We start from the raw sequence: 10458 nt of genomic DNA, 5'->3' as shown, positions 1-10458 counted from the left end.
GTCTTTTCGAATTGAAAAAGAATTAAAAGGGAATGGAATTAATATGTACAGTACAGTATTATATTAGGTTGACTATTCTCAGGTTCAACTGTAGTTTTTGTAGTGCAGTGCACTTATATTCTTTACAAATCAAGTGCAGAGACACACCGAAAGTTGTAAAGTATGTTTTATAAATATCAGCCTTTGACATAAATTGACATTTATTTTCCATTCAATTATTTCTTTCTGCTCTGTCAATTTACTTTGGATTTAGCTAATAATGCAAATTCATTTTGTGACGTGAATGACCGTAGCTACTTACCGGATATGACGTCATTGACGAGCGCCCTCCAGCGGCAAGAGAGGGGAAAATAACAGTACGACACACTGCGCATGCGCGTGGGATTCCCGTCCGCTCAGGAGTCGATACTGAAGCTGTCCTCTGAGCGGCCTCACCTTCAGCCATCTTAACCATGCTGGGCACCGTTGGACGCTGCTGTAACGGGGTTTTGCAGGCTTTCAAGCCCGGTGTCAACTCACTGAAGACGTTCGGCGCTCGAAATGTGAGCCTCAGTTTGGGTAAGTTAAGTTTTTCACCTCGCTGGACTGTCATTGCTAAATGTCCTCTGAACTGTGCCCGACGGACCTGCATGGGTTCTACCTTCATCGCTTCAAATGTTTGAATATAAAATAAATTTATTCCATTCTCCATTTTTGTGTTGAATATGGGACAGTCAAATGTTGGTCGTTGCATTTGTTTTTAACCTGACCTTGTTGTCATGTCCGCCTCCATGACCTTTCATTGTCAAACACTGCAAGCTCATTCTTATTGACTGTGGGGAAAATAGCAACTAGTTACTGTGATTGACTTTAATGAAAGTTTTTTCTCCCCCAAGTTCTCATGTCAGCTCAATAAGATAACCAGCTCTCGGTATGAAGAAAAGCAGTGCATATTAAAACCACAATATAAAACATACAGAATTATTGCAATTAGAACTGTGTTCAAAAGTTATGTTGTGGAAGAAGGGATAGTTCAGGTGCATTTGAATCTTTGACCTTCCTTGAGTGGCCCAGTAATACAGGTAAGTTCAACTTAATTTTTTAATGTGTCATTGCAGGCAGGGGCTACGCAAGCCCCGCTGCCCAGGCAGCTCTCGGCAATGGACGCATCACAGCCGTGATTGGGGCTGTTGTGGATGTCCAGTTTGATGAAGGCCTCCCCCCAATCCTCAATGCACTGGAGGTGACGGGCCGTGAAAGCAGGCTGGTGCTTGAGGTGGCTCAGCATCTGGGTCAGTGAATTAAATATGGTGCCGCAGACGAAGCCTGTTGCAGCAAATCCTGGAATAGTTGTTTTATAATCTATACTCTTGTCTTTCTTCAGGTGAAAACACAGTCAGGACCATCGCTATGGATGGCACAGAGGGTCTGATCCGCGGGCAGAAGGTTCTTGATACCGGGGCACCGATCAGAATCCCCGTGGGGCCAGAGACTTTGGGCAGGATCATGAATGTCATTGGAGAACCCATTGATGAACGTGGTCCAATTAGCACCAAACAGTAAGTTTTCTTGAGTCACCTCACCTGGCTGTGCGTTTAAAAGCCATAGGCAATCAAAGTTAGATATTATCAGTAGAATGTGGACATGAAAAACCTCACATGCACATAGTGTGCAATAATGCAAAATATTTTTTTGATGCAATCGAAATGAAAATGCACAGGAAAAGCAAAAAGTGCTGAACCTTTCATCCTGCGACCTTCCGCTGTACTTCTATTAATAGATGTTGTGAGTTAAAAATAATCCCTGCTGTCTCTCAGGACTGCTCCAATCCACGCTGAAGCCCCTGAGTTCACTGATATGAGTGTGGAGCAGGAGATCTTGGTTACTGGGATCAAAGTGGTCGATCTCCTTGCGCCCTACGCCAAGGGTGGAAAAATTGGTCAGCGGCAAACAATGTTTAGATTCTTTTACACAAGCAAGCATCTTTTAACTATTGCACCTGTTGTGTGCCAGGGCTGTTTGGTGGCGCCGGCGTGGGTAAGACCGTCTTGATCATGGAGTTGATCAACAACGTGGCCAAGGCTCACGGTGGCTACTCGGTGTTCGCTGGAGTTGGAGAGCGTACCCGTGAGGGCAACGATTTGTACAATGAAATGATTGAGTCTGGCGTCATTAACCTGAAGGACACCACCTCAAAGGTAAACACCCTTAAAACTCATTCACTGCCAGCCATTTTGGAGCATTTTGACTTTTCCAAGACCCACAGGATCTTGTTCAATCATTATACGTGTCTACAATATGCCAAATCTACCAAATGAAAGAATAGACTCACTCTTTTCACGAAGAAAATCTAGATTTTATTTTTTATTAATTTATTTTTTATCAGCAGTATATCTCCCGGCAAACGCTCAAATTGGGATATCATGATATAAAATGGTTTATCACTGCCACCTACTGGTGGCTATGCATTAGTGAAGTTGTTTTCGAGCTTGAAATTTGAAACTTGAAAGGCCTGTCACGGCAATGACTACACCAACATAACATTACATCGTTAAAATTGACAAGATAGTTTTTCCGGGCGCCATAAAATGTCATTTACATGCGTGTTTGTTAGCGTACACATTTTGACATTCTGCTGCTCTTGATAGAAAGAAGGAATTAGCATATTCAAAGCTAGGTTTTCTGACAGGTGTCGTGGAACAATTACAAAAAGTTCAGTGGCACAAATAGAATTAATTGACCCTTTGTCTGTTATTTACTATTTTTATAGATTTTTATTATTTTATTTATTGTTCTACATTTCAATGGCAGTTCAGTATTCTTAATAAGGCAATTGCTTTTAAAAAGGATGTTCTTGAATTAATATACTCTATGAGTGGCAAAAAAAAAAAAAAATCAACAATGTTATTGTTGAAGCCAGCCAAAATAATAAAGTTTTCTGATTCTGTGCAGTTTCTGCACCGCTGCAAATTACAACCACAGTTAAACATGGGTGGTGCCGTTGCACATCCTCCATTCTAGTGTTTTAACACCCAATTTTACTGTTTTCAGGTTGCGTTGGTGTACGGTCAGATGAACGAGCCCCCAGGCGCCCGTGCCAGAGTCGCTCTTACCGGCCTGACTGTTGCGGAATATTTCCGCGATGAAGAGGGACAGGATGTGCTTCTCTTTATTGACAACATCTTTAGGTTTACTCAGGCTGGATCAGAGGTAACATAAACCATTCACAAATGTTTGCTAAAATGCGCTACAACTGTCTTACAGAATCCATCTGGTAACGATGGAATTATTTGGACTGATTGTGTAAATGTCCTTTCAGGTGTCTGCCTTGTTGGGTCGTATCCCGTCTGCTGTGGGATACCAGCCTACCTTGGCCACCGATATGGGTACAATGCAGGAACGAATTACAACCACCAAGAAGGGTTCCATCACCTCAGTACAAGTAAGACGACTGGATGGGATTGATGCAGACAGAATCAGACAAAAACACGCTCCCGTTGCAGGCCATTTACGTGCCCGCCGATGACTTGACCGACCCAGCTCCCGCCACAACCTTCGCTCACTTGGACGCCACCACCGTGCTGTCCCGCGCCATTGCCGAGTTGGGCATCTACCCCGCCGTGGACCCCCTGGATTCCACCTCCCGCATCATGGACCCCAACATCGTGGGGTCCGAGCACTATGACGTCGCTCGAGGTGTACAGAAGATTCTCCAGGCAAGACTTAATTATTTAAAAAAATTTTTTTAATGTTGAATCGAAACGAGATCTATTGAGATGATCTTTTTCAGGACTACAAGTCGTTGCAAGACATCATCGCTATTCTGGGTATGGATGAACTGTCTGAGGAAGACAAGCTGACTGTCGCCCGCGCTCGCAAGATCCAGCGTTTCCTGTCCCAGCCTTTCCAGGTGGCTGAAGTCTTCACCGGCCACATGGGCAAGCTGGTGCCTCTCAAGGAAACAATCAAAGGATTCCAGAGCATTCTAGCAGGTAGTCCCACTCTGGAATATAATCCCACTTTATTATTGTCGTCTTTTCCTGTTAAAAACTTCCTTCCCGTCCTCCTTGTCCAGGTGAATATGATCCATTGCCTGAACAAGCTTTCTACATGGTGGGTCCCATTGAAGAAGTGGTCCAAAAGGCGGAGAAACTGGCAGAGGAACACTCTTAAATGACAATGGATGGAAGTCTCCTTGATTTGTACAGTATAATTTCTATTTGAGGAAACTTCTGACCGTTAAGTATGTTGTGCTTTGCTTGTATTGCTCTGGAAATCTTAAAATGAGATTAAAGATGACATTGTAATAAAGCAATGCTCATTTTTAAGTCTTTTTTTTTTTATGCATTTTTCAAACCTGAAGGATTAGTTCCTCAAATGTCGCAGTATCTTATTTAGCTCCCGTTCCTTAGTAAGGAGACTGTTGCTGTGATCTTTGAATGCCTCGAAATCCTGTAAAATATCGATAGAAACATTGCGTACAAGCGCGTATCGGATGTGAGCATTTTTTGTCTTCACAACAAACCTTTTTAAGCTTCCCGTATTTTGTCCTGGCTTCATCCAGGGCGGACTTGAGCGACTTGACTCTTTTGTCTGCGTTAACTGCCTGTGCTTCGTGTTTAAAGCTGAGTTCAAAGATACATGGCGACATTATATTGACATTACGTTTTTACGGCACAGCACACAACAAATTGAGCAACCATTTTTACCGTTCCTCTGCTTTTGTCTGGGCTCTCTTCAGCTCTTTATAGTGTAGCTCTAGTAGCCGCAGTTCTTCCAGCTTCTCCTGTAATGACAAATATGTGTATAACAAAATGATACATTCTGGTGACGACCGCCATTTTCCCAAAACTACCTGAATGGTGTTCTCTTGTTCCACGGATATCCGCAGCAGTTTGTCTCTCTCTTTGGTGAGACCTGAGATGTTTTTGCTCATTGTGGCTTCCTTCACTGCGTGTTGCTCCTCGGCTTTGAGAAGTTTCAGTTTTACAGCTGATGGTGATGAAGCCAAACGTTCCTCAGTGTCTTCATACATGTGGATGTACAGGACAGTTGTTTCCCACCTACCTTTACACATTTGTTCTGCGGCCTCATGTTGCTGCTGAGATTTAATCAGTTGTTCATGTAACGATGCCTCCGTCTCTTGACGCTCTTTTGATTGTTTCGAGGATGTTGATTCAGTTTGGGCTATTTTCTCTCTTTTAGACAAAGTAATGTGATACACCGTTAGATATTGTTGACCTGCGACTCCTCGACTGCTTGACAAAACAACCCAAACAGTAAATGGTACGACGACAGTGGCGCCTTGAGATACGAGAGACCTTAATGCATCGATAGTAGTGGCGTTACAACCGTTTATGCAAATGATTACAGCATCTTATTGAGTCACAGTAGTTGAGAAACTACACTTTGTGTCTGCATGATGGTATTATACTGCCCCCAGTGGCCAATGTGGGCACATCAGAAGGAGCATCAAAATTAATTGAATTGAAGCATTCTTCGGATTCTATGTTATTACTCTGTTGTTGTTTTTTTATTGAATATAATAGAGTCTTATTTTCCCAATTAAGGAATTTTATTTTTATTTGGGTGGGGGAGGCTGGTACAGAGTAACATCATGTGAAAAAATATTTAGTGTGGTCATGGAGCAAATTTTGTACATCAAGGCACAGCTGAATTGTTGCTATTAATATGAAATGAGAATATTAGTTAATATAAAAAAATATATATCTTACTGATATGCAGTCTCCTTAGTTGTGAACTCCTCTCTCAGTGCTTTGACTTCCTTTGTCAGCTTTTGAACGGCCACCTCTTTATCATGTAATTTTTGGGAGAAAAGCGTGTCATTTTCCATCTGCAGATGCTTGTTTTCCAGCTTCAGCTGCGCATTCTGATGTTTGTACTCCTCCATGAACACGATAATCGCTCGGCTGTTGGCGTCTAAATCTAGAAATCTTTTTTCCACAAGTTCCGCTCTCTGCTGCTTTTGTACAACTTCTTTCTGACAGCTCTCAAGTTGCTTCTCCAGCTGGGCCTTGACCTGCTGTAGGCTTTGGTATTGGTTAAACAGCTCATCGGATCTGTCCTTTAGTACACAGATCAGATTGGCTTGTTCTTTTATTCTCGACTGCAGCAGCACCGTTTCCGTTATATCGGCGGCAGAAAGGTCCTTGCATTTGTCCAATGTCTTCTGATTGATGTCCATGTGCTATGGAAAAGCCAGAAAAGCAAGTGTTTGGTGAACGTGGTAAGCATCCAGACACTTGGTGACCACAGTTAGCTACATCTGCACATTTATTACATTTACAAAGAAAATATGAACTGGTTTTGATCACTGTTGATTACTCATCAAGGGTGCGGAAATTATCCATTGTCACTTAAAGTGTCCCAAAAATATTTATTAATTACAAATATGTTATATATATATATATATATATATATATATATATTTTTTTTTTTTAAACTAAAATGTTGAAATTTGGCCTAACACTTTCACAAGAGGGCGCCAGAAGTTGCTGGAGAAGAAATGGAGTAATCATAGAATTTAAACCTCACCGAACTTGCCTTATTGAATTGATGCCAACTTTATTGACCAAACAAGTTTTAGAAACAACACGTAAATAAGTGACGTCACTTACATTGGCTTCCAATAATATTCACAGACTGACCAAAATCACTTCCAACCGACGGACACTGATTTGAACATAAGCCAGACGAAGGTAAGCATAACAAATTAAAAGTGTCCGTAGTCATGATACTTACGGCAACGTTGAGTGACAGTCCAGAAAGTAACAAATTATCCTCAGACTTGGTCACTTTCTTTCTCACGGTTTCGGATTTTCTTCGTTGAGACGACATGGTAATCTTTTCCTGATGTCTTTTGAAACTAAATATTCTCGACTAAGTTGTTTTCAAACTACTCGTTATGACTAGTTTAACCACTTTGCGTTTTATCGAGTATGCTAGGTTCCTACTTTTATGCTACAATGGGCCAAAAAAATACTCGTGTACTTGCGTACTCAACACTCCCGAGTGCACGAGGATCGTTAATGACGTCACCAGCACGTGAGAGTGTCGTCCTTTTCTTAAAAAAAAAAAAAATACACGCCACCAATCTTAATCAGAAACTTTAATTTACAAGAACATGGAATTAGGGTGAACCCAATTATTTTACGACGACAATATTTCAATACTTTATTTGTATTCTTTCTCATTGTGTTCATTGAGAGAAACTATGATTGTTTTTTTTTCCGTTTTTTTTTTTGGGTGGTTTTATATTGCGTTATTACGGTATAAGAGCTAGTGTCATTGTTATGTCGTCATATTTTAAAAACGGAAACCAGTAAAATGGACACTAAACTGACTACGTTTCAGGTATATTGTTTCAGCACGAAGTATAAGGTTCATGTCAAGCTCGGACACGTTATTTAAAAAATAGACTCAATTATGAAATCACATAATTGATCAATTCTACTGATAACAAGCGCAATGCATTGAGGGATACTTAAGTGTATCGAAACAGGGAAACGTGAGAGAAGTACACACACAAAAACACGCTAATAAACTTTTCCCTTTGTCCAAGTTTGAGTTGCTCGGTTGCCATTGGAAACCACGTCATGGCAACAGGTGGCATGTAGTATCCCGTTATGGCCGCTATGTGGCAGCCTTCAACTATTAATTTTAGCAACAATATCCCATCTCGCAAGGGAAACATATGGTGACCAGTGACCACAGTTGTTTTTCATAGAAAGTCCAACTTCAATTAGAAGAACTTTATTAACTTCTAATGTAATTACGTGAACAAGGGGGGGGGATCCAAATTTACATTTTGTTTAAATCAAAAATTCATTCTTTTTTCAAAAGCAAGTGATCACTGTTTAATGTATTTTACAGTTAATTGAGCGAGGTCTTTAATCTCTCCACAGGACTAAAGTGCATAAGCAGTGATGCAAGATTTGTAGTCATGGGAGCTGCATATCATTATGCAGATTCCACAGCCCGCCTTGAGGGATTTATCCACTGGGTTGGGGGAGCGGCTGTCCGGCACTTTGCGCACGCCCCTTTTGATCAAGTCTTGGGCCAAGGAGCCCAGTTCGAGGAGAGCCAACAGCATCCCAGACCCCCCCCTCCAGTCCCTGCAGCTCCTCCATCTGCACAGCGGAGCTGGACGGACCAGCCAGAATGTGGAGAGCGGTGCCACTCCAACTCTTTCTCCTTTTATTCTGCTGGCATTGCCAATCACAAGGTTAGTAGTATGTCGTGTTCTTTTTCTTTTGATGTATTTTTGGATTGATCTGCAGGCTGGGCCTTGTTCACTTGTTGCTGAAGTTGTTTCAGTCTATTGGGCTGATCTTTTTGCAAAGAGCAAATGAAATAATAAGAAAACTTGTGAATGATGGAAATGTTGAAAAAATGTTGACATGCAAACAGGTTGAGTAAGATGAATTTTCCCACTCCGTGTTAATACTTAAAGGTTGAGCACAAAGCCCCCCCTGAGTTCCTGAGTCAGAATGGAAGTTCTCCTGGAGGAACTTTTGCCTGAGCTTTACTGTTGCTAGGTAACAGAACGGAGCATGTGACTTACAATCTGTAAGTACTAAGCGGTACTGGTTAAAAAAAAAGTTCATTTCACCGAGGCGATCTTTGAGCCGCACGCCGCAAACTCCAACTCAAGAAATAGAAGTGAACTTTTCTGATAAGCCCGAGCCATCGGGAATGCTCCAGTTTGACTCTTTCTATGTTTTAGATTGCTGTTTGTCTCTTGTGTTTGTAGCCCAGCTAGATCCCACTTCTCAAATTGTAATCTGCTTTCTTTTTGCTCAACCCTTGGGATGTAAGCTTCTTAGTGTGAATGTGGCTACTAATTACACTGCAGCTGCTGTGGAATGGAACCGTTTCTACCTAGGTAAAGCTTCCCCGGCTTGGATATGCCCTGGAATAAACTGGATGATTTCACCTCACCCGGTTGTCTGACCGACAAAAATAGATGCTTAACTGTCAAAATGACGACGTGCTTACAGTAAAAGAATGAATAAAGTCCCGGATTCTGCTGAAATTTGTCATGTAAATGATGACTCGTGCGACTTTGTCAGCATGTTTGTCATTAGTGCGAAGATAAAGACTGACAGTCTCTTCAACTTGCATCTTGATCATATGTTGACTTCCCCTTTTAAGTCATTTACCGCCATTGACGGCTAAAGACGTCAAAGATCCTTTTTTTTTTTTTTTTTTTCATTACTCCGCTGTTAGTGAATGAGTTAACATATTAGTGTAGACCAATTAGTATTTAAATCGTGTCACCTGCTGACACACTATAAGTGATTTGTAGGGCTGTCCTGATCACATTTTCTGCACCTGAGGAAGAGTCACTTGATTTTGTGTGTGAGTCCTGATCTGATACGGAAAAAAAAAAGCACATTCAACATGCAATCTCTCATTATTGTCTTTTTATTTCATTTGATTGAATACATTTGAACAAGGTAATTTTTATATGCCTGCAGTATTCAAACTAATTCATCTTTTATAGCATGTTAGTGGCCCAGCATGATGTAACTTACTAAATTTTAAATATCCTGTAACTAAAATCTATTACCACTTAACAGTAAGAAAATATCTTCTTAACTCATTCACTGCCAGCCAAGTAAAAAAAAATGATTTTTGACGTCTATAGCCGTCATTGGCAGTGAATGAGTTAAAAGGTCAGTGAATCATTTGTGAAATTACAATTACAACAGTGAAACTAAATCTATTCGTAATGTCTTACTTATTAGATTTGCGGTGACAGTTGTGGGTACTTTCTCCAGTGGGTGCTTGACCCCCCCCCCGTCCACCCACCCAAAAAAATGAACCTTTAGTAACGCCTTATCCAAATAAAAATGTTGTTCATGCTGCTGCTGCATTAACTCGCTTCAATAATTTTTCGTAGTGATCGGAGTTGTGATCTATATTCATTTACATTTTCTTTTGTCACTAAAGCCTTTTAAGTTATATGAGTGCAAACAGTTTGTTGTGATGTTGTCATGGTGGGAGGTTCGAGTGAGCTTATTGTATTGATGAAAAACGCCTTTTGTTATGTTCACACTTGGACTGTGCGTGCATGTTAAACCTCGCACTTCCCGGCGTGGGAGGCTAAATCCTGGTACAGCCGTAACATTACTTTGGAAAACGGGCGTTGTCAAAAATAGATTTTTTTTTTTCAAGGCTTATTGGTTTGTGACAATGCAGCTGTCTCACCGCCATGTGATCGCTTCATTTCTCATCATGTTTTGCTTTGTAACATGAACTCCCATCCCTCTAAAAAAAAAAAAAAAAAAATGTTGAGGATTTTTCAGTTCTAACCAAATGAAGGCTGTCGGTCTTGCTCCATTCAGGGGTGCCGTGCCAGTGCCAAAAGCAGTCAGGCCTTTCACTGTTTTGTTTGTAGCACTAAGCGCCAAAGTCACTTGTTTGGCAATTGACTGCATTCTGCTGCATGCATTT

At 41.1% G+C, this 10458-nt stretch overlaps 3 protein-coding genes across 7 annotated transcripts in view; 2 read left to right on the top strand and 1 right to left on the bottom strand.

The window, feature by feature from the left end:
• Positions 1-357: 357 nt before the first annotated feature.
• On the top strand, positions 358-4294 carry LOC148323749 (ATP synthase F(1) complex catalytic subunit beta, mitochondrial-like). Its single transcript, XM_088315624.1, has 10 exons — positions 358-558; positions 1098-1271; positions 1364-1538; positions 1797-1918; positions 1993-2177; positions 3031-3189; positions 3299-3421; positions 3483-3695; positions 3770-3971; positions 4055-4294. The coding sequence occupies exons 1-10, from the start codon at positions 453-455 to the stop codon at positions 4150-4152; spliced, it is 1557 nt and encodes a 518-aa protein (XP_088171750.1). The 5' UTR covers positions 358-452; the 3' UTR covers positions 4153-4294.
• ccdc89 (coiled-coil domain containing 89) lies at positions 3764-7019 on the bottom strand. Of its 3 annotated transcripts, none has more exons than XM_088315627.1 (7): positions 6742-7019; positions 5715-6187; positions 5047-5177; positions 4835-4971; positions 4689-4765; positions 4505-4604; positions 3764-4431 (listed from the first exon to the last, which is right to left on the bottom strand). In XM_088315627.1, the coding sequence occupies exons 1-7, from the start codon at positions 6835-6837 to the stop codon at positions 4345-4347; spliced, it is 1101 nt and encodes a 366-aa protein (XP_088171753.1). In that variant the 5' UTR covers positions 6838-7019; the 3' UTR covers positions 3764-4344. The 3 variants fall into 3 exon arrangements, with proteins under 3 accessions (XP_088171753.1, XP_088171754.1, XP_088171752.1); XM_088315628.1 differs by lacking the exon at positions 6742-7019 and adding an exon at positions 6618-6673; XM_088315626.1 differs by having other exon boundaries at positions 4835-5177.
• Positions 7020-8082: 1063 nt separating this feature from the next.
• Positions 8083-10458, top strand: part of lrp2a (low density lipoprotein receptor-related protein 2a) — a 43935-nt gene continuing 41559 nt past the window's right edge. For all 3 annotated transcript variants that reach the window (XM_088314437.1, XM_088314436.1, XM_088314438.1), the window contains exon 1: positions 8083-8224. In XM_088314437.1, coding sequence (XP_088170563.1) covers positions 8161-8224 — 64 coding nt within the window. In that variant the 5' untranslated portion in view covers positions 8083-8160. The remainder of the gene's footprint in view (positions 8225-10458) is intronic.

Source organism: Idiotropiscis lumnitzeri, chromosome 14 (genome assembly GCF_059441095.1).
Source record: "Idiotropiscis lumnitzeri isolate Australia: NSW breed Sydney's pygmy pipehorse chromosome 14, RoL_Ilum_1.0, whole genome shotgun sequence".
NCBI lineage: Eukaryota > Metazoa > Chordata > Actinopteri > Syngnathiformes > Syngnathidae > Idiotropiscis > Idiotropiscis lumnitzeri.
The sequence above is the reverse complement of the archived record's forward strand: the minus strand, read 5'-3'. Positions and strand labels throughout refer to the sequence as shown.